The sequence below is a fragment of the Balaenoptera physalus genome (genome assembly GCF_965194825.1).
Source record: "Balaenoptera physalus genome assembly, chromosome: 20".
Taxonomy (NCBI): Eukaryota; Metazoa; Chordata; class Mammalia; order Artiodactyla; family Balaenopteridae; genus Balaenoptera; species Balaenoptera physalus.
Window position 1 is genome coordinate 25,556,078 of NC_138901.1, and position 23,661 is coordinate 25,579,738.

The following is a 23,661-nucleotide window of genomic DNA, read 5'->3' on the forward strand; positions in this document are numbered from 1 at the left end:
GAATTCCAGTTATTCTGGTTATTGTTCATCAACATGTTTCAAACACTCAGCTTTCAGTTCAAATATCCCCTATCTTCTCAGTAGATCTACTGATGTCAGTGTACATAGTTCTCTCATTCCCATCTCCAGGAAATGCTTCCAAATAATAAATAAGACTTTTTCCCTTTCTTCCGATTTTATTGCCTCTTTACTCCTAACTCTAATTGCCTTTCCAATAACAGAGTATTTCAAGCACTTGAGGTTAAATCACAAGCTCTATAAACATAGTTACAAGCCATATTGATCATCTATAGAAACAATAGTTCCAAGTTACTTAAATATCTCAAGCTAAACCACTGAAAGATTTTTCTCACATTAAACTTTCTAGACTCTCTTAACTGCCTTCAGAAAAACAGAGCCACCCACCTCCACCTTCCCACCCAGAAAAGGCCAGGAACTATTCTAAAATGCAGCAAGTTTCCAGTTGAAATGAGGGGAGAAAGCGAGGAGAAGATCAAAGATTTACTGGGGGCTGCAACATGAGAGAAAACTCTGCACTGTCAACATGTTTAAAGTCAGGTCTGAGAAAGCAGAAAGACTCTGCCCTTATACTTCCCAGCCAGAGTTCAATGAAAGATTTGAACCATGAATCAGCTTTGGGGATAACATGATAAGAGTTACCCTCTTTGCTGAAGTGAGAATAGGAAGGTATTGGAACACAGTCTCTCTCTCTTTCACACACACACACACACATACACACACACACATACACACACACACACACACACACACACACACCATTCATCCAGGGAGTTCTAGACCCTCCAAAGAGCCCCAGCTCACAGCCTGAACACAAAGCTCTCACCCCAGATGGTCGGTCCCCTTGCAACAATGGACTGAAGGAGTGGGGGTGGGGGGCTCAGAAAGGATAGTACAGCCAAAGCATATTTGCAAAATCCAGTTGGGAGGGGAGGATGTGTGATGGGAGGGACTAGAGGTAGGTGTCTGTGAAAAAAATAATGTCCTTGCCTGTTGCAGAAATATAAATAAAGCACAAGCACAGAATTCTTTGGGGGGCAGGAATTCATTCCACTTCCCCTAGAGAGTCAAAGGGTACCCCCTCCCAATCCACTTAAGAATTATGGTGAGGGAAGGGGGGGAAAAACAGTCCTGCCATAAAGTTGCTGAATGTCCATGAGTCTCAACTCTCTAAAGATTTTTAGCTTCCCCGCAAAAATGGTCCCACACACCTTGAACAAACTCCACAAGGTTTCTCCTCTATTGATTTTTCTCCCTTTTACTTCTCCAAGTAACATCTCCTAGCCCACCCCAGCCTCAGCTTTTTTTTTTTTTTTTTACAAGCTGTAAACCACCCATTACAAGATCTTAGCCAATCTTCCCTCCCTGCCCCCAACATCCGGAGTTGGGGGTGGGAAGGCCAGTAATGGGTTTCTTCCACTGGAGACACTATGGACCCCTGAACACAGCCTCTCAGCGCCCCCAGGCTGACCCCCTCCACAGAGAAGAGCTCTTTCCTACCTTTGTTTTTTGGGGACGGAGTGTTCAATCTCTAGGCGTTTTCCTTGCAGCTCCACTTTCCCTAAAGATTAAATTGAAAAAGACAACATGAGAGCTTGGACGGGGAGGGCGGGGGGGCGGCAAAAAAAGGAGAAATCAGGGTAATTCAGGAGTTACTGGGATTTGAGATCTTCCTAGGAATCCAGGTAGTGGGTTCCGCAGCCGGATGCGAAAAGGTCGCCTGGGGAATGGTGGACTCTCTAAATTCATTATCGTGTTTTCTGAATTTTTGTTTTGTTCTCTCACTGAGGTAGCCGAGTAGTGGACGGCTCTGGGGGAAGTGCGAGGGCGTCCGTGAGGGCCGGCTGCCTTTACGGCTCCCAGATGTGGGGAGAAGGGGCCGAGAAAGGGCTCCCCGTTTCTCCCAAAGTCTGTGGCAGGGGGTGGGGGTGGGGCTGCAGAATGAAACTTTATTTTCCTGTCAAGCCAGGGAGAAGGGCTTCGGGCGGCGGGGTGGTCACCTGTCGGGGCCGGCCGGGAGGCGAGGTCCGGGGGAGCGGAGCTGGGCCCCGCGGGAAGGGTCCCCGGCGGCCGCGGCGCGCGCCTCTCGGCCCAGCCTGGGCGTCTCGGGAAGCAGCATGGCGACCCGCCGCCGCCGCCGCCGCCGCGCCACCCCGCTCACGCCCCACTTTCAAATCAAAATGGCTCAAGCCCCGGGCCCTGGGCGGTAGGCGGGACCCCGCTCCTCTCAGGTCAGGCCCGAAGGCTGCCGTCCCCACGGAAACCCTGGAGGTCGGGAGCGGAGCGGGGACCCCTTCCCAGCCCGGAAAGGCCTACGGCGGAGGAAGGGGAGGGGGTGCGCACGGGGTGGGGGCGTCCAGCCTCGGACACCGAGGGACTGACGTAGGGCGCCCAGACTGAGTTGGCCTCGGTGGCGAGCCCCCCCCCACTCCTGCCAACATGGGCTCCCGCCCCGTCGGTGGGAGGCTAGGAAGATCACCTCACTAAAGCCTCCAGCTCTTCATCTCGGGCTAGGAGGAAGGGGCGAGGAAAGCCGAATATTTCCGCGCGAGGGGCCAGCGGGGGGACGGAGGGGGCGTCGGAGAAGGTGGATGGGAGTCGGTACCGAGGCCAAGCCCCGCAGGCGGGGGGCAGAGAGGAGTTGGCGGGCAAGGAAAGAGGAGGAGCAGGTCCCCGTTGTTCAGGCATTTCGCGGTGCTTTTTCCGGGGAGGTGGGTGCACTCTTACCGGAGAAAGTTTCGATGGCCTTCATCGCCCAGTGCTCGTCGGGGCAGTCCACGAAGGCATAGCCGGACTTGACCAAGAACTGGCCGCTGTAGGAGATCTTGTGCTCCGCAAACACTTTCTCCAAGTCCGCGGGGGTCACGCTCTCGTTGAGATTGCCGATGTACAGCTTGTTCATGGTGGCGGTCTCGGGCAGGACGCAGTCCTGGGCAAGGCCGAGCGGGCGGGCGCGGGCGGCGAGCCTCCTAGGCCGAGGCGGGAGGCGGCGGCAGCAGACGCAAACTTTCTTTGCACCCCACCCCTGAAGTTGTCCGGAGCCGAGGAGGGGAAGGCGGCCGGAGGGCGCGCAGAGGTCGCGGGAGAGTTCGGGGAGGCCCGGGAGAAGTGCCCGCGGCGCGCTGGGAGGCGGACGACGCGGCTCGGCTCCTTCCCTTCTGTCCGAAACCCCTCCAAGCGGGCTGGTGTGTCACGTTTCTCCGCGGCCGCCCTGGCGCCGCCTCTAAATAAAATCGACTTGAAAAAAAAAAAATGGAGCGGAAAAAAAAAAAAAAAGGCGAAGCCACGTGGTGAAAGCCCCCACCCACCCTGCAGGGGAAGACCCCCGACGCCTCCGGGCCCTTGGGCCCTCCAAGCCGGCCCAGCCCACCAAACTCCCGGCGGGGGGGGGGGGGGGGAGGGTGCCTCTCAACTCACCCCCCGGGTAAGTTGGGCGGGTGGGGGCTGTTTTCCCGAAGCTCTACTTGCCCCCTCCCCCTTGCAAGAATCTGGCCCCTAGGGAGGCGCCCCGCCCCCCACCCATCCCCCTACCCGGGCCCTAGCTGGGGGGAGAGTGGTCCGGCCCAGAATCTCCCACCTCTTAATGGGTTGGATAAAATGTGCGGTTATTTTTTATTCGAGTGGTCGGGAGTGGGGGGAGTTAGCCCACCCTACCCCAGCTAACTGCTAGCGACTGACAGACGGGGGACGGCCGAGAGAGACAAAGAGAAGCCGAGGACTCTGGGGTCTTCAAGAGGGGGTCGCGCGAGCCGGTGATTTCAGAAGAAAAGCGCTATTCCCCTAGATCTTTAAGTGGGAGGGGGGGTCTCGGCCTTCCCAGCCTCAGCGCTAGGAGACTCCCTCGCCTCGGGGGATACAGGATCGAGGGGCCCTGCGAGCGCGGGACTGTGAAGCTGGAAACACGGGGGATCGTGGCTGGAAACCAGGGATCCACAGGAAATCATGTTTCGGGATTCCCCCGGGGTTCATACCGGGGGTTCGGCTGTTGAACTATAACGTCTCGGGGTCCTGGGGGAAAGCGCGGATCCGGCCCAAGATGACCCCGAGAGAGAGGGAGGGGTGGAGAGAAGGAAGAGGAGTGGTCGCGTGAGCGGACCCGGGCTAACCGAAGGGGGAGGTCTCAGGCAGGGAGTGACAGGGTGGAGATCTAAATGATCCCTTTCTCCCTCCCTGGCGCGGGGGCAGACAGGTGGAGTACCCTCCCCCCGTCCCACCCGCGACAGCGACGGCAGCTTTCCCAGCGCTGGGTTCGGGTCTCGGAACTTTGTTTGGGGTGCGGGATTTGGATCCCGGCGGGAAGGCGGGAGAGGCGCCGAGGGCCGGGGGCCGAGCTCTAAGCCCCGCCCACGTCCCCAGGTCAGACCCGCAGGGGGAGGGGGTAATTTCCGCTCCGCGCTCGGGGAAGCGAGGGGCGGGAGCTGTGCTCGGAGGAGGGGGCGGCGGCCCCTCCCCCGCCCGCCTGGGGAGGGGGGAAGCGGATCCGCCCTGGTCCCTTCCCTCGCCTTTGACCAACTCGTTCCGGATCTTCTAGCCCCGGGAACCCGAGGGACGGACCCGACTGGGCAAGGGGCGACACGTGGGCGGTCGCACCCCGTCTCGGCGGTGGGGGAGGGGGCAGTTGGCCGCGCGTTTCGGAGTCCCGGCTACGCTACGCAGAGCCGGGCGTGCGGTCCACGAGCACCCGGGATCCCAGGCCGAGGGGCGAGCGAGGCCAACGAGTTTCTAGCGGCGGGGGCTGGGATGGCGCCAGCGGGTGGTGGAGAGCGCGGCCAGGGGACCCTGGAGCCCCCTTAACCAGCGAACCAGGGAGCGGGGCGGGGGTGGACCCCCAGTCATACCAGAGTCTCCTCGAACTGGGCGGAAGCTGGGGTTTTGCTCTGGGTTCTGCGGGAGGGAGAAATAATTCTGTCGCGGGCACGCGTGCTGCGAGGGCAGGTGAGGAAGGGGGTCACTCTCCCTTTCCCGGTCCCCGACCCCATTGTCTCAGTCGCCTGCGGCCCGGGCCGACTCCGCAACACGTGTTGGCTGCACCGATATGAATGCCTTAGATTTTTTTTTTTTTCTTGTTATTATTTTGTGTTTGCAGAGTCAGTGAGCCGACTCCGACTTCGGCGCACCGCCCTTCTGGCAGAAGATTTTCTACCGTTCAAAAGTCAGGAGTTAAAGAACTGCACGCTCCACCTTTGTCCCCCTCCCCGTTTTCCCCGCGCGCTGAAAAGAAATGGGGCTTGGGGGTGGGGATGGGGGAGGGCTTCCAACTCGGTTTCTCCATCTCCACCACCTTCAAAACCCACCCTCCAAATCCGCGTTTTGTTCTTGCCAGCCACGTGTTTGTCGGATTTTTACTTTTGTGATATTTTTTCTTTCCATGGGTCTGCAGAAATTAAAATACTATAAGCCATCAGTTGCTGAGCAGACGAAAAATGTTTTCTCTCCAAGAAGGTGGGCGATATCTCTATTCCACCCCCCACACCTCCTCCGACTCTGCTCCCTGTTTCTGACTCTTAATATTCAGTCAGCTCTTGACCATAAACAATTTTAAACAAACCAACGAGCTGGAAACTGCCTGCCACATAGTAGGTATTCAATAAACAATTTCTTAACTGAAAAGCAAGCTAATACAAATGTTCTTTGTACTAGAGCAAAGAACATTCGGAGGAAAATTAAGAGGCCAGGGGAAAAAAAAAATTATCTTGGCGAGAATGTGTGGGTCTGTTGCCCGGGGACTCTTCTTGGTGCTGTGTGTGTACTTTTGAAAGGGCTAAAAGATGGTCTCAGAAAGGCTGTTGTGTTCCTTGGCCTTTCCCTATATAGGAACCCCGATCTCCTGAAACCTTTTCTGTTACATCTGGGAACAAGAAAGAGGGTACTTGGGAGGGCATTCCAGTTCCCAGAAACTTTTAAGTGCTGTTTGCTTCATTTAATTTAAATCTTTAGGAATTAATAGAAGCACCTCTCAGGTTTTCTCCCTGGGGAACATGTCCACTACTCTATCTCTTTATTCCTAAGACAAAAGCAAGTTACACCCCACAAAAATCTTCATTCAGATCTCTAGACGCCTGTAAAATGCAGCCCACCTTTTCCTATCCTAAATTCAAAGGGAAACAAATTTAAGTTAATAATTGAATTCGGTTCACTTTTATGTAGATTTTTTCCATGTAAAAATAGAAGTCTAAATGTTAGCTGAAATTAGTCAGTTTCTTTAATGTTTTAAAATGACAGAGGAAAAAATATAAATGTATTAAATTAAAAATTTATCAACTACTGATAAATTGAAACTGATTAGTTCTTTTTAAAAATCAGCTGTTCACTGAATTCTAATCCTCCCCCCACCCCCACCAAGAGCTTCTGTGTATAGTCAGAGGCTGCAAGAACACAAGAGAGAGGAGGCAGCTGGGGCTGAGATGCAGACCCTTTTAGCCCCCAAATCAGTTTTGCCTCAGTGACCTGGCTATTTTAGGCTGAGGTTGGGGAGACTGAATGATGTTGATTGGTGCTTCATCTCTCCCCTCTGAGTGAGTCCAGCTCTAAAATTAACCTGAGAGAAGGGTTATTTCTTGTCAAGACTCACATTCCCAGGTTAGGGATAGGAATGGGATGATTTGGGATTCCATAGTTTATCATCATTCTTTTCTTTGGCTTTTTAAAAATTAAAGACAACTAGTCAACATTTATTTGTTAATAATTTTTTTTCTACACAACTTCTTTGGGAAAATTTAATCTTCAGTGCAGAGTTCAATTTAGTTTGTGAGAGTTAAAAATATAGCTGCAGGATAAATTGTTTTCTTTAAGAATAATGATTTTTAAAAGTATTATCATTATACTTCTTGTTGTTCTCCTCCCCCCTTCCTCCTTCTTCTCTATTTTTTCCTAGAGAAGTGTTTGGTCTAGTTACATAATTCAATTCTCTGAATTCAGAAACACTGAAACTTGACTCCATTTTAAAGATGGGATTCTGATCCATTTTCCTTCAGTGTGAACATACAAATACATGCAGAGAGAAAAAAAATTAAGAGAATAAAACAACTTAAAAAATTTAAATATAATTTAAAATTAATTTTAGTACTTCTTTTCAGTTGTTTTCAGTCGTTTTCCATTTGTAATAGTTTTATATTTTGTCATCTTATTTGTATATCTTGATTTTTTACTTGCTGTTGTGCCATGAGTATTTTCCCATGCTGCCTGCAAGTTTTGATAATGATCATTTTTAGCCAGCATGTTCTCATCAGCCCAATAGATGTAAGTTAATCATTAATCATTATTCTTAGATATATGTTACATCAAATTTTTTTTCCTTTTGTTAGTAGTGCTGAATAGGTATTTGAGGGCATATAACTTTTTCCTCTTTTAGATTATCTCCTTTGGATAAATCCCCAAAATATATATTGCATTTTAAATCTAACAGTTATCAATGACTTTCTATTTTAAAAGCGTCACATGTTTTACAAAAAAGAGGACACACACACAAACTGGAAAGCAGTTAGGAGGAAAATACATTAAAATAGAATTTTTCCATTTTTTGTTTTCTAATGAATCGTAATCAATATTGAAATAAACTTATGGTTTCTATGAAATATAGAAAAAGAAAATTTCACATTTACTGACATATGGCCACGTTGACTTCAAAGTGTTTGAAAGAATTTGTCTTTTGTTTGCTTGGTTTTTGTTTATTCTGTTGTTGTTTGCTTGTTTTTCATTGTTATTGTCTTCAGATATTTTACTTCTTCCTGCAACTTGAAGTCTTGGTGTGGTTCTTTTAACTGCCTATAAACTTTGAAAAAGTGTAAATTTGTCCCAATTTTAAAGCACATTCAGCATTTTCTCCTGTCAAATAAATAAAGATAACTATGTGTTTAAGATAACTCATAAAATGTAAGAGAAGTATAAGCAGAAAAGGAAATTTCCTCCTTCAAATTATTATTTAAAAGTGTTCAATGTTTAAAGCCTTAAATAGAAATGTATTTATTCCAGAGATAGAAGAGATTCAAGGAGGAAAAAGAACTTTAAGAACAATCATTTGTTTTTGTATGGGTCACACAATGTGTGTGACAAAACTGCTCAATTTTTGGTTTTGGCTCAGGTTTGCAATGTAGAAACTTGCATAAGGCAGGGAATCATTTATTTTATTAACTTAAAAAAAAATGGATGTTTCCAAATTCAATTTGTTAGTCAATTAAACTGCACCACACTAGCCCCTATTGACACATGTAAAAGAGATGGTCGATAACATTCCTCAGATTACAAGTACTGCATTTCACTCCAAAATCATTTGGTTAAAAGATAATGAACAACTTTGTTTAGTCCCTGTTTTGCACAAAATGTAAAATAGATTATTGGTTTGTTTGGGGGGAAATTGTACAATTGAAGAAAAGACAAGGAAATAAATGTTATTTTTCAAAATAAATTGTAAAAAGCAACAAAAGTGAGGGAATACATACCTCAATATTATTTAAGTGGGAATAGTAAAAAGACAATTTTGTACTTGAAAGCTACATATCTTCTAGGTATTTAAATGATTTTAATTCAAAATGAATCAGTTACAACATCAAACTGCATGGAGTTAATTTGACTTTAGCTGCATAACTTCTATGTTTTTTAAGACTGAAAGAATTTTTCTATCTGGAAAGCAAAATATTTTTGTTCGCTTCATTAAAAATTTACTTCTGATGATAAAATTAATTGATTTTACTCCTGTTTCTAGTTAGGACTTTTTTTTTCACGAGGTGTCTTAAATGTTTCTGAGTGCTTAAAAGGGGATGCTACTATTTTTTTTTTTTAAGTTGAAAAAAGTAATACATATACTATTTCACTAATATTTCATCAGCACAATACTCATTAAAAACACTTAATCTGTCTTTGTAAAACAAACCTTTCCTTTGTAAAAGGAAAGGGACCCAGCCTAACAGTATATTATTTTTAAAAAACTGTTTGTTTAACTAAATTGAGATACAATTCTAAAAGTGATTTCAATTTTCATGGGTTAACAATCTAGAAAGAGTTTTGGTCCACACACTTCTCCCATAAATGCTGAAAAATTTTTAAGAATTATTATTAACACAACTTCCATTCTTAAACATAACTGGAAAGTATTTGATTAACATGTGTATGGTAAATGATTGAATAATTTTTATGAATTTCTTTTCATTTCTAAAATGTGCTTACAAAGTGTGTAGGAAGCAATATTAGAGTTATTTCTAAATTGCTTTGAAATGAGGTTCAGGATCTCTTTCCCTATCTTCCTCTTCCTCCCCGCCCCTCCCCCCGCCCCTCCCCTTTTTCTTCCCCCCTCCTCTCCTTTTGTTCCTCCATTTTTCTTCCTACTCCCGACACTGTCAATTCCTTTCCTCCTCCCCCTTTACCTTTACCCTCTTTTCAATTTTTCTTTTTTCTTTGTTACTTCTCTTCCCCCTTTTATTATTCTCTGACTCTTCTGCCCCTCAACCCATTTCTTTCCTCTTTTTAATCGGTATACCTATTCAAACTTTCTATGCTTTTCTTCACTCCTTCCCTCTTCCTTCTTCTTCTCCCACTATCACTGACTTGTTGTCATTCAAACTGTTATTTCCGGTGAAGTGGAAGGATACAGAGATGCTTGAATTATTTTATACACCAAAACGGGAAACTTGTTACCTCTTTGAGGAGAACTCCAGGGTAATTCAGACCCCAGAGCTCCTCCGCCCTGTACTCCCAGCATGTATTGTCTGAACATTCACTAGACACTTTTACTTCTTTGTATCATTTTCCTGTGTCTTGTGTTGCTTATAACTAATTTGGTTATTAGCATTTTATGTTTCAAATCCTTGGGGGTAAAGACTATCACCCAGGGAGTCAGACACAGGTGTCTGATATATATATATGTATATGTATGTGTATATATATGTATATATATGTATATATATGTATATGTGTATATATATGTATATGTGTATATATATATAAAATAAGTATCTTTTCATACTACCTGAGAAGAAGATGAGGTCAGTGTGATTAGATAAAATGCTGTGCTCAGCCTGTAAGTGCTTTTTCTTTCCTTCCTTCCTTCCTTCCTTCCTTCCTTCCTTCCTTCCCCTCCCCTCCTTCCTTCCTTCCTTCTTTTCTTTCCTTTCATTTCCCCTCCCCTCCCCTCCTCTTCTTTTCTTTTTTAAATACAATACTCAACAATCATCAGATGAAATAGAAGTAAATGCAGCCATCCAAAAAACTGATTGGTCTACATCAAAAATAGCAACCAAGGGGTATCTCTGGGCTTGTCGCCCCCTAGTCTTGTGCCCATGACAGTACCCATTGCCCACTGAGGAACATCCTCTCTCCATTTCTGGTCAAAGGAATAGCCTCGGAATTATTCTCAGCTCAGGGTTTCAGGCACTCATTGGCAACCATCAGAGTTAGTTGGCACATCTCTGTCATCCTGATTTCCTTGATGCCACACAGCCAGCAGGACAATCTCAAGGGACAGTCTACATGCACCTCCTGCCAAGAGCCCTCTTAGGGTCTTCCTTCTGGGAATGCAGCTAGCACCCCATTAACCATGTAATGATTTGTTATTTTGTATGTCATCCAAAGCAAAAATGTCACTCCAGGACAGCCTTCCATCTTGGTGACTCTCTCCCAGAATGTCTGGTATAGTCACCCACCCATAGTAGATGTTTATTGAATATCCTAGCTATCAATACAGCTATGAACCCTCAAGGAGAAGGCAAACCAATTTTTATAGCAGGTTAAATTAAAGAAAAAATTAAGCCGGTCATGAAAATAGCAAAGTGCTTTGTTTTGGTTTTAATTTATAATACTCATTACTAGCAAGAATATAGTGAAATAAAACATTCCATATAACTGTGGAGGAAAACAAGTTTAAAGCAACAAAAGCCTTTCAAAATTCATACCATTTGACTAAGAAATTGCACTTTTGAGTAACACTTCTACCAAAAGTCCAGTAAATATAACTTTTTATTCAGCCTTAAAAAGAAATGAAATGAAATACTGATACCTGCTACAATATAGATGAACCTTAAAAACATTACACTAAGTAAAATAAGCCAGATACAAGAGGACAAATATATGATTTCACTTACATGAGATACCTAGAATAGTTAAATTCACAGAGACAGAAAGTACCAGGATTTGGGAGGAGCAGGTGGGGTGGGTAGCTAATGTTTTGTGGTTACAGAGTTTCAACTTAAGAGGATAAGAAAGTTTTTGAGATAGTATGATCGTTGCACAACAATGTAAATGTACTTAATGCCACTGAATCTTACACTTAAAATGATTACAGTTATAAATTTTATGTTATATATATTTTACCATGATTAAAGAAGGCAAAAAATATCTTTTTCGAAATTAAAAAAAAAACAACAATGAACAAGGATGTGTATGTGCGTGTCAAGAAAAAAATGTTGGCAATATAAATGCTTAAAAGTAGTGGAATCTTCAAGTAACTTTAACATAGCCACTTAGTAAAATATTCTGTAGCCATTAAAAATTATGTTCAAACAAGACCAGTGGGGCTTGTGTTTGGGAGAGCTGGGGGGTTGTTAGAAACAGAAACTCTGCTCCTGAAGGAGGTACACAAAATCCCACACTCTCTGAGTCACATTCTTGAATGGGGTTGTGATTTCCTGGGTGTATACATGTGTCAAAACTTATCAAATTGTACACTTGACCTATATTTTATATTTCCTACCATCCTTCACAATAAACTGTCAAGAGTTCCAGATCAAGCCTGAACATATAATGCAGAGGAAGAAATGTGATTTACATTGAGTTTAAAATTAAAGTTTTAAACTAGACTAAATTTTAAAATAAAAAATTTTGAAATTATTAAATTTGATCAGTTTTTCATTAAGTGATGTGAAAATGAGATTCCATAGATCATCACTGATGATTGTGATTAGAGAGGCATAAAACTATCTCATGTTACACTCTGCTTAGTTTACAAACTGGTCACATGAATACAGTAATGGATGTATGCCTGTATGTTGTTTCCTTAATTAAATACAACAGAGGTAATATCATTTCAAAGTGTAACCTCAGTAATATTAGTTTTACTGACAAAATAGATTATTTATTTAATTTTATTTTTTTTGTCCGCACCACACGGCATGTGGGATCCTAGTTCCCCGACCAGAGATCTAACCCGTGCCCCTTGCCTTGGAAGTGTGGAGTCTTATCCAGTGGACCACCAGGGAAGTCCCCAAAATAGATAATTTAGCATTTGTTATAGAGTTAAATTTGGGGATATTGTTTGGACTCAGTATTTTGTATAAAATTCCTTGAATACATGTCTTACTATTTTGAATTTTCTCCTTTATCTTATTTTACCTGAGTATACAAATTCTTAACTCAGTTACTAGCATAAATCTTTAATAAAATAAAACTACATTTGTGTTAAAACATCAAAAAAAATTATGTTCAAACAGAATTTAGAAAAACTTGGGGGAAGTTTACAAAAAATGCATGTCACAAAATTGAGTATTTGTGCTCATATAGTCTGTGTGGTTGAAAGAAAAAAAAAAACTACATGTGCATAAAAGACTAGAAATTACCTTACAGCAACTCTTGGTATCCCGTGGATACCCAGAGACATGTGCAAGAATATTTTACATCAGCGTTGTTTATAACAACAAAACCTAGAAACGCTACAAATATTCATCAACAGGAGAGTGGGTAAGTAAAGCCAGGTATAGTTATGCAATGGAATACTAGTGAGCAGTAACAGTGAATGAATTTTAGCAACGTGTATCAGCATGGGTGAATTTCGTAATGTCGATTGAAAAAAAGAAAAAAAACAGAGACTGAGTAATATACACATTATGGTTCAATTTATATAAGTTCAAAAAAATATGCAAAACTAAACAATATATTGTTTAGAGATGCATCCAGAAGAGGTTAAACTTTAAAGAAAAGAAAGAGAATGATAAGCAAACTTCCAGAATGTGGTGAATTTTGGGAAGTAGCACAGGGATGATTGTAGAGGGGCTCATAGGGCACTTCAAAGATATTGGGAATGGATGTCCTAGTTCTTAATCTGAGTCATGGCTATGCAAGTGTTTGTTTTATTATTCTTGAAACCGTACATGTATAGTTTGCATTATTTTCATTAAGTATAAATATTTCATAATAAAAATTAATGGAAATAATAAAGTTTGGAAAAATTGTTAACAATACTTTTTTTCTTCCAGTTTTATTAAGATATAGTTGGTATACAGCACTGTATAAGTTTGTGTGCAGCGTAGTGACTTGACTTAACGCACATCATGAAATGATTACAAGTTCAGCGAACATTCATCATCTCATATGATACAAAATTAAAGAAATAGAAAATAATTGGTTTTCCTAGTGATGAGAACTCTTAGGATTTACTCTCTTAACCACTTCCGTATATAACACACAGAAGTGTTAGTTATATTAATCACATTGTACATTACATCCCTAGCACTTCTTTCTCTTATAACTTGAAGTTTGTAACTTTTGACCACCTTCCTCCCATTCACCCTCCTCTCACCCCCCCATCTCTAGTAACCACAAATCTGATCTCTTTTTCTATGAGTTTGCTTGTTTGTTTGAAGTAATGACATACAACACTATGTTCGTTCCTGGTGCAGAACATAGTGATTCAATATTTCTATACATTTCAAAATTATCACCACTAACAATAACTCTTTGGTTTTGAGAATATGAGTGGATTTCTTTCTGTTTCCTCCCTCTCTCTCTCTTTCTCTCTCTTTCTCTCCCCCCTGTCTCTTTTGCTGTCTCTTGACTCTGCTATATTTTCAAGATTTCTAGACTGCCTATTACATTTTTACAACAAACTTTTAAAAAAGGTAAAAGGAATATTCAAGTTAATCATCCCCAAATACCTTTAAAAGTCAAATAGGGAATAGCTTTGGCTCATCCGCTCTTCCAAGATTTGATGCAGCCAGAAGTTCATTTTCCATTAGCAGTCAGGGTTGAGGGTTAACTGCAACTCACCCTGATCCATCATGGATGTGGCTTGACTTTAGCTAAAGGTCTGATTAATTATACATGTATTCACAGTACACTGAGGTGGTATGTGCTAAAACTTAGGACCAGCTGGTGAACAACAGGAAGCAAGCACCCAGATTCACACCTGCCCAGTCTGTCCCGGATCTTGCAGACACATTGCTCCTTTCAACTCCCAGGCTTGAGTCATTTTCGTTTTCATTTGCATTCACTGGAAACCCGTAAGGCTGAAGCTTATTTCTTCCTCATTAGTCTCGGAGTTTCTTGCTGAGGGATCTCATGTCCTTCAATACACTGGAAACCACATGGCAGGATCCATGTTGCTTCCTGTCTCTAAGTGAGTGGCTTCATTATTTTTACCACCTAAGATCTCCTTTATTATTCCCCCATGAGCCCAATATTTTGAAAAACGTTGCCTATCAAAAAATTCCATTGATCAAGTAATATCAAATATTGAGTGGCTAAGCAGAGCTTCCACACAAGTGGCAAGAGGTTATACTATTTCCACCAAAAGCAAAGGGACTTGGCATTGGAATTTACCCATACAGCCTTGCCTGGAATAATGTCTGATTGGTTTGATGTCCTAACTGGCTGAAAATAGTTCATGGATATACTGCACCCATTATACCTTCCTTCCTTCCTTCTTAGAGCCCTGGATCTGAGGACCCTAGGGTTTGAGAAACAGTCAGGACGAGCTTTCCTAATTCCAGCACTTTGCCTGGGAGCAGAGCAGAAGAGGAAAGAAGAAATGCAGAGAGAACATTGTAAAATGTGGTAAATACCCTGAGGTGGTAGTATCATTGTTTCTATTCTATAGCTCAGCTAGGCCACTGATAGGTAGCAAGACCAGGAGTCTAACCCAGATATGCCCGGACCCAAGTCCTTGCACTTGCCATTATACCAGTGGAGCATTTAAAAATCTCCATGCAGGGCTTCCCAGGTGGTGCAGTGGTTAAGAATCCGCCTGTTAATGCAGGGGATAGGGGTTTGAGCCCTGGTCCGGGAAGATTCCACGTGCTGCGGAGCAACTAAGCCCGTGCGCCACAACTACTGAAGCCCGCGTGCCATAACTACTGAAGCCCGCGCACCTAGAGCCCGTGCTCCTCAACAAGAGAAGCCACGACAATGAGAAGCCCGCGCACCGCAATGAAGAATAGCCCCTGCTCGCCGCAACTAGAGAAAGCCCGAGCGCACCAACGAAGACCCAACGCAGCCAAAAATAAATTAAAAAAAAAAATCTCAATGCAACCCACACGTGTACCACAATTTATTTTATAGAAAGGTGTAAAGACAACTCAATGGGGCTTCCCTGGTGGCACAGTAGTTAAGAATCTGCCTGCCAATGCAAGGGACACGGGTTCGAGCCCTGGCCTGGGAAGATCCCATAGGCCGTGGAGCAACTAAGGCTGTAGCCACAACTACTGAGCCTGCGCTCTAGAGCCCCCGAGCCACAACTACTGAGCCCACGTGCCACTACTACTGAAGCCTGCGCACCTAGAGCCTGTACTCCGCAACAGGAGAAGCCACAACAATGAGAAGCCCACGCACCGCAACGAAGAGTAGCCTCCGCTCATGGGAACTAGAGAAAGTCCGCACACAGCAACGAAGACCCAACATAGCCAAAAATAAATAAATTAATTAATTAATTTTAAAAAAAGACAACTCAATGGGGAAACGATAATCTTTTCAACAAATGGTGCTGGAACAATTGAATATCCATATGCAAAAAAATAAATATCCTTCCATACCCCAACCTATATACAAAAGTTAACTCAATCATATACCTAAATGAAACCACTTAGGTCATGTAATTAACTGTAAAACCAAAAACTATAAGAATTCTAAGAGAAAATCCTTGTGACTTCAGGTGAGGCAAAGCTTTGGTACAACACCAAAAGCAAAATTCACAAAAAGCCAAACTGATAAAGTGGACTTTATCAAAATTTTTAAAAACTGCTTCTCAAAAGATACTGTTAAGAGAATGAAAACACAAGCCACAGTGGTGATCATCTTGCAATGTACAGAAATATTGAAACACTATGTTGTGTACCAGAAGCTAATATAGTGTTGTAGGTCAATTATACTTCAAACAAACAAACAAATTCATAGAAAAAGATCAGATTTGTGGTTACTAGAGACAGGAGGTGAGAGGAGGGTGACTTGGAGGAAGGTGGTCAAAAGTTACAAACTTCCAGTTTTAAGAGAAAGAAGTGCTAGGAACATCATGTACAGCATGATGAACATAATGAACACTGCTGTGGGTTATAGATGAAAGTGGTTAAGAGAGTAAACCCTAAGAGTCTCATCATAATGAAAAAATTTTTTTCTTTTTTTAAAATTTTCTATCTTTGTGAGATGATGGACGTTCACTGAACTTACTGTGGTCATCATTTCATGATGTATGTAAGTCAAATCATTATGCTGGACACCTTGAATTTATACAGTGCTGTATGTCACTATACCTCTAAAACTGGAAGAGAAAAATAGAAAATAAAAATGCAAAAAAAAAAAGACACACCACAGACTGGGAGGAAATTTTTGTAAATCATATATCTGTCAAAGGACTTTATCCAAAGAACTCTCAAAGGAACTCTCAAAACTCAATAACAAGAAAACAAACACCCCTCCCCGCAAAAATTGGCAAAAGATTTGAGCAGACATTTCACCAAAGAAGATATACAGATGGCAAATAACCCCATGAAAAGATACTCAACATCATTAGCCAACAGAGAAATGCAAATTAAAATCACAATGAGGTACCACTACATACTTATTAGAATGGCTAAAATTTAAAAGACTGACCATATCCAGTTTTGGCAAGATGGTGGAAGAACTCAAAATTTCATACAGCTGTTGGGAATATAAAATGTTACAACCACTTCAAAAACAGTTTGGCAGTTTCTTAAAAAGTTAAATATACCCTAATCCTAGGTATTTACCCAAGAAAAATAAAAGCATTATGTCCATACAAAGACTTGTCCACAAGTGTTCATAGCAGTTTTATTTGTAATAGCCAAAAGCTGGAAATAACCTAAATGTCTAACAACAGGTAAATGGATAAACAAACTAATATAGCCATACGATCGAAGAATATTACTCAGCAATAAAAAAGAATGAACATCATGCCACAATGTAATTGAATCTCAAAATAAGTATGCTAAATGAAAGAAGCCAGACAAAAAGAGTACATACTGTATGATTCCATTTATATAAAATTCAAGAAAATACAGACCAATCTACAGTGACAGAAAGCAGATCAGCGATTGGACAGAGTAAATAGTAAGAGAGAGAGGCTCAAGGAAACTTTTGAAAACAGCAGATATGTTCCTTACCTTAGCTGGACTGATGGTTTCATGGGAGAAGACACATGTCAAAACAACAATTTGTACACTTTAAATTAAATATGTGCAGTTAATTATGTGTCAGTTTTACCTCAACAATGCCATTTTAAAAATCCCAACACTGTGGAGGGAGTGGTAAATTGGAAAAATGACCATTTTCCATCATCATAGTAAAAATAAGTTCACACAAGAATCATCAAAGGTGTTAAATCAGTCTGAGGGTGGGGTAGGTCTGATGAGGAAGAGGGTATGTGCATTGTCCTAACGTGTCTCCGTGTACATTGCTTATTAGTTATAAGGAGAAAAATAGTAACTGTACAGTGGGAAAATCCAACAAAACTTTGGGTGATCAAAATTATCGTCAATTATGGGAAGGTGGAAGGCAGACACATTGTTCCTCCAGGTGCAATACCTCAAAAAGGACACACTTTCATTTTCTAGTGTTCTGGTCAGGATGCATAACCTGAATCTCAGACAAAACCAAATGGAGAAACATTCTATAACATAACTGGTCTATACTCTTCAAAATGTCAGTATCATGAAAGAATGAAAGGCTGAGAAACTGATTAAAGGAGAATAAAGAGACATAATTAAATGCAATACATGAGCCTGGACCTGATCGAAGAATGGAGGAGAAATACCTGAAAGGATGTTATTGGGATAACTGAAAAAATTGTAATATGGACTATATGATTTATATCAATGTTAAATGTCTCGAATTTCATAACTGTACTTATTGTGGTTAGATAAGTGAATATCCTTGTTTGTAGGAAATATGGGTGAAAATATTAACTGGTAAAGGAGCATGGTGTACATAACCTACTCTCAAATGTTTAAAAGATACATAATAGAATCATAGAAGAAAAGTGGCAAAATGTTGAAAGTTGGTGAATCTGTGGGTATATTGGAGTTCTCCATATTATTTTTGCAACTTCCCTGTAAGTTTTAACTTATTTCAAAATAGAAGGTTTTAAAAATCTCCAGACAAATGACACAACAGAGTCTCTGGGAATGACACTGAGGCACTAGGATTTTAAAAATCTTTCCAGGTAGGGTTGCCAAATTTGGCAAACAACAGTTCAGGATGCTCACTTAAATCTGAATTTCAGATAAACAACAATCTTAACATTTTTTAGTATAAATACTTCCCATGCAGTATTGCTGCCTACCCAAGGAAGTACCCTCTTGGAATGCAATTCTTTTTTTATTTTATTTTATTTTTTTATTTGGCTGCGCCAGGTCTTAGTTGTGGCACATAGGATCTTCATTGCTGGCATGCGGGATCTTTTTTAGTTGTGGCATGCGGGCTCTTAGTTGAGGCATGCAGGATCTAGTTCCCTGACCAGGGATCGAACCCGGGCCCCCTGCATTGGGAGCGCGGAGTCTTAACCACTGGGGTCCCAGGGAAGTCCCTGAAGTTCATTCTGATACCTGTCCTCTGCTAGTCTTGTAGCATATCAGAGACATTAACTTGCATTATCCTCCTTCAATATCTAACATCATCTCCGTTTCTACTCTTGCAGCGAGATAGGGACTGAGATAAATATAAATAGATATTAAATGTCCAGAGTTTATGATGATGAAAAGAAACACTTAATGAATCTAGCATCTTCTATACTAATGATAATGATGGTCAACATTTTTTAGCACTGATTATGCATATGGTAGCCAACCTCTAAGGTGGCCCCCAGTGACCCCGCCTCCTGGTATTCACAGCCTTGTGTAATTCCTCCCACATTGTGCCAGGGTTGGTCTGTGTGACCAATAGCATACAGATGAAGCGATGGTATGTTGCTTCTGGATTTAGGTTTTAAAAGACATTTAGGCTTTCATCTTAGGTGCATGCCCTGTCTCTGGGGGGAAGAAGCCATGCGGTGAGCGGCCTTATGAAGAAGTCCACATGGTGAGGAACTGAAGCCTTCAGCCTACAGTCATGGGAGTGAGCTTGGAAGGTGATCTACAGCCCCAGATGAGCCTTCCTTTGAGACTGCAGCTCAGCTGACATGAGAGACCCTGAGCTAGAACCACCCAGCTAAGCCGCTCCCAGATTCCTAATCCTCAGAATTGTGAGAAATAAATGTTCTTTGTTTTAAACTGCTAAAATTTGGAGTAATTTGTTACACAGCAAAAGATAACTAAGGTATCAAGACATAATGTAACATTATGCATCATCTACGTATACGTGCTTCCCAAAATAATTCTTTGAAGCCGGAACTATTACATTCCCCATTTTGCAGGAAGGTAAACTAAAGCCCAGAAAGGGCACGTTGCTCCAAATCACCCTACCAGAAAGTATAGATGGATCTGTCTCCAAAGCCCTCACCCCTACTCAGGAATTTCAGAGCCTTCCATGTTTCTGGTGCTGGGCTGAATCAGCCTGGCCTTATTATTTCATCTTATTTAATTCTCACCATAGAGTGAGGTAGGGGAGGTAATTCCAGAGAAAACCACCAGCCAACACTGTCAGGAAGCCCTCAAGTTAACAGGACACACACTTTACACTTACCTATAAGCTAGGCAGAGCAGATTTTGTTTTCTTAACCCCAGTTTAGAGACAAGTAAGCTAAGGCTCTGAGTCGGTAAGGCCTTCGCCCAGACAAAGCCAAACAGCCCCGGGAGTGGTGAGTGCGGGTGGAGCTGGGCTTGAATACTTCTACTCCTCTCTCTGCATCCTACCAGGCTGCTCCCTGATCTAACTAATGAGGGGCATGTTTTCTGAAGTTGCAGAAGGCCCTGCCCATACACATTGCAGGAATGTGTGTGTGTTGTGTTGATGGGAGGGTGGGGGGCTCACTGGGGACCCTGGAAACTACTTCATCCTTCATGTCACCGTTCAAGGAAAAGGAAGGGAAAGCTCTCACTTTTCACCGCTCTCTTCACCTTTCACCCCTCTCTTCACTTTTCACCCCTCTCTTTCTTTCCCTGTGATGTGCTCCCACCTGGGAGAGAGAGGGAATGCTGCTCTCTCTGGGAGGGCCAGCCCTTTGGCCTTTTACCTAAATGCCAATCCTTTCCCTCCCTGGAACTGAGAACCTGTGGCCACCCCCTCCCAATTCTAACTCTTCGCTGCTGTTGTCCTGTGGATTAGGCTGCAATTACTAAGGACTGAGCTCTTTTCTCGACAAACAAAAGCAAACCAAAAACAAAACAAAACAAAAGACAAAACAAACAAACAAAAAACAACCCTTTGAAAACAGCAAGAGGGATTGGGGTTAGAACTAAGAGGGGACTTCCAGACCGATCCCCTGTAGCAGATGGTCAAGAGAGGCTGTAGGTAGTATTAGGTTGGCCAAAAAGTGCCTTTGGTTTTTAAGTAAAAATAAAAGGCACATTTTTCATTTTCACCAAGAACTTTATTGAACAACGTATTCACCCTTTTGTTCCACTACCTTCTGCCATTTTTCAGGCAACTTCATAATTCCATCTTCCCAAAACTTTTTATCTTTCTGAGCAAAGAACTTTTCCAGGTGCCTTTTACAGTCTTCCAGGGAACTGAATTTTTTTTCATTAAGAGAAATTTGTAAAGACCTAAATAAATGGAGATCTGAAGGCGCAATGTCTGGTGTATATGGCGGATGAATCAGAACTTCCCAGCCAAGCTGTGACAGTTTTTGCCTGATCATCAAAGAAAGATGCAGTTTGTGTTATCCTGATGGAAGATTATGCATTTTCTATTGACTAATTCCGGATGCTTTCGTCGAGTGCTGCTTTCAGTTGGTCTAATTGGGAGCAGTACTTGTTGGAATTAATTGCTTGGTTTTCCAGAAAGAGCTCATAATAGAGGACTCCCTTCCAATCCCACCATATACACAACATCGCCTTCTTTGGATGAAGACCGGCCTTTGGTGTGGTTGGTGGTGGTTCATTTCGTTTGCCCCACGATCTCTTCCGTTCCACATTGTTGTACAGTATCCACTTTTCATCGCCCATCACAATTTGTTTTAAAAACGGAACGTTTTCCTTACGTTTAAGTAAAGAATTGCATGCGGAAATAGGGTCAAGAAGGTTTTTTTTCACTTAACTTATGTGGAACCCAAACATCAAAGTGATTAACATAACCAAGGTGGTGCAAATGATTTTCAACTCTTGATTTGGATATTTTGAGTATGTCGGCTATCTGCTGCGTGGTATAGTGTTGATTGTTCTCAATTAATGTCTCGATTTGATTGCTATCAACTTCAACTGGTCTACCTGACTGTGGAGCCTCATCCAACGGAAAATCTCCAGCATGAAACTTCACAAACCACTTTTGACACTTTCGATCACTCACAGCACCTTCTCCATACACTGCACAAATCTTTTTTGGAATTTCAGTTGCATTTTTACCTTTCTTTAAATAATAAAGCACAATATGCCAAAAATGTTGCTTTTCTTCTTCACACAAAAATGGCTACACAAAAATTCACCAATTTTGATAAGTCTTTTTTTATTTTTTATTTTTTTGGGTGGAAGTCTTTTTTTAAAAGCACGCTGGGGCTTCCCTGGTGGCGCAGTGGTTGAGAATCTGCCTGCCGATGCAGGGGACACGGGTTCGAGCCCTGGTCTGGGAAGATCCCACATGCCGCGGAGCAACTAGGCCCGTGAGCCACAACTACTGAGCCTGCGCGTCTGGAGCTTGTGCTCAGCAACAAGAGAGGCCGCGACAGTGAGAGGCCCGCGCACCGCGATGAAGAGTGGCCCCCGCTCGCCGTAACTAGAGAAAGGCCTCGCACAGAAACGAAGACCCAACACAGCCAAAAATAAATAAATAAATTCATTAATTAATTTAAAAAAATAAAAAAAAATAAAAGCACGCTGATATGACAGCTGTCACATAAAATCTAACAAAATTGTTTTGAATGAAGTTAAAGACAACTAAGCGCTACTAGAGCCATCTTATGGAAAAAACTGAATGAAACGTTTGGCCCACCCAATACATTCTTTCTTTAAGATCCTTCTGGAAAGTATCTCTCTTGACCGGAGTGGTACTGGAGGCTGAGTGGGTAAAAATGTCTGGGACTACCCCTGTGTTTGCGATGTGACTGGGGAGGAAAGATGGAGGTGGTCCTTCTAGGAATCAGGAGAGACCAGATGACTCAGCAGAGTTTGTCAGGGTTCCAGTCACCTCTTGTCTCCTCTTCAGGAGAAGAATAAAATCTGCCACCTGGTGTAAGTGAGCTCTGAGAGGGGTGTCTGCTTTCTGAGTCAGCCGGTGAGCTTGAAGAGCAAGTGAACTTTTTTTTTTTTAAATATTCGTTAAGAATTAATTTATTAATTTATTTATTTTTTGGCTGTGTTGGGTCTTCGTTTCTGTGTGAGGGCTTCCTCTAGTTGCGGCAAGCTGGGGCCACCCTTCATCGCGGTGCGCGGGCCTCTCACTGTCGCGGCCTCTCTTGTTGCGGAGCACAGGCTACAGACGCGCAGGCTCAGTAGTTGTGGCTCACGGGCCTGGTTGCTCCGCGGCATGTGGGATCCTCCCAGACCAGGGCTCGAACCCGTGTCCCCTGCATTGGCAGGCAGATTCTCAACCACTGCGCCACCAGGGAAGCCCGCAAGTGAACTTATAAAGCAGAGTCCACGGCAGGGAGGCTGCAGCCAGCCCTCTGAATCACCTTGGCTTGGCTTTGGAGACTGGCCTGGAATGTCTGTGGTGGCCCTGTGGGCCTTGGGGGGATGGTGAGTCACCTCTGTGAGCTGGAAGAGCCAGCAAGCCCCCAAAGCTCCTCTGCTGCTCCAGCTCCCGGGGCGCCTCAGTCCACATGCCAGGAGGGTCTGGGAAGCAGGACCCTGGGTTCTCCTGCAACAGAACTGCCATCACCCCCTCCTGCGCTGATTCCCTGACTTCCCTGGCTCCTCAGACACCCCAACCCCACAGACTTTCTCCACCTATCTGGGCCATCAGCCTTTGTATCTGGGCTTCCAACCAGTGGGGGGCATCTCCTGCTTCCCCATCCCCTGTGTCCAGCTGATCCCTCACATCCTAGAGATTCTCCTCAGTGCACTGAGGCTCTGCTCGCTCCCTGCCCTGCCCCCACCCCTGCACTGCACTGGACTCCGCACACCAGGGCACTGCCCATCGTGGCATCGACAGGCTGGTTGGGTTTCCAGTTGGGTTTATTGAACTATTTTAAGTCCAGCAGGCCCTTCTGATCCCCAGAAACTTCCCAAGGCCATCTTTCCCATTCCCTGGCCTCCCAATATGCCCTGGGGGGTCGGGGCTGTAGGTTCCCCTGGGAGTTTGACATCTTCTCTGATCTCCTTCCCTGGTCCTCCCCACATCTGTCCCTCCCCCAGGACCCAGGCCACATTTCTCCCTAATCTGTCCTCTGTTGGGCATGAGAGC

The 23,661-nt window shown here is 43.3% G+C and overlaps 1 protein-coding gene and 1 long non-coding RNA gene across 3 annotated transcripts in view; one reads left to right on the forward strand and one right to left on the reverse strand.

Annotated features, from left to right (window-relative positions):
- The window catches only part of IGF2BP1 (insulin like growth factor 2 mRNA binding protein 1), a 45,994-nt gene extending 42,303 nt beyond the window's left edge, over positions 1-3,691 (reverse strand). For both annotated transcript variants that reach the window (XM_082441803.1, XM_082441802.1), the window contains exons 1-2: positions 2,746-3,691; positions 1,519-1,579 (exon numbers count right to left, since the gene is read on the reverse strand). In XM_082441803.1, the coding sequence (XP_082297929.1) occupies positions 1,519-1,579; positions 2,746-2,920 (236 nt within the window). In that variant the 5' untranslated portion in view covers positions 2,921-3,691. The remainder of the gene's footprint in view (positions 1-1,518; positions 1,580-2,745) is intronic.
- LOC309650459 overlaps positions 1-23,661 on the forward strand; it is a 369,298-nt gene that overhangs the window by 107,970 nt on the left and 237,667 nt on the right. The window lies entirely within an intron of this gene.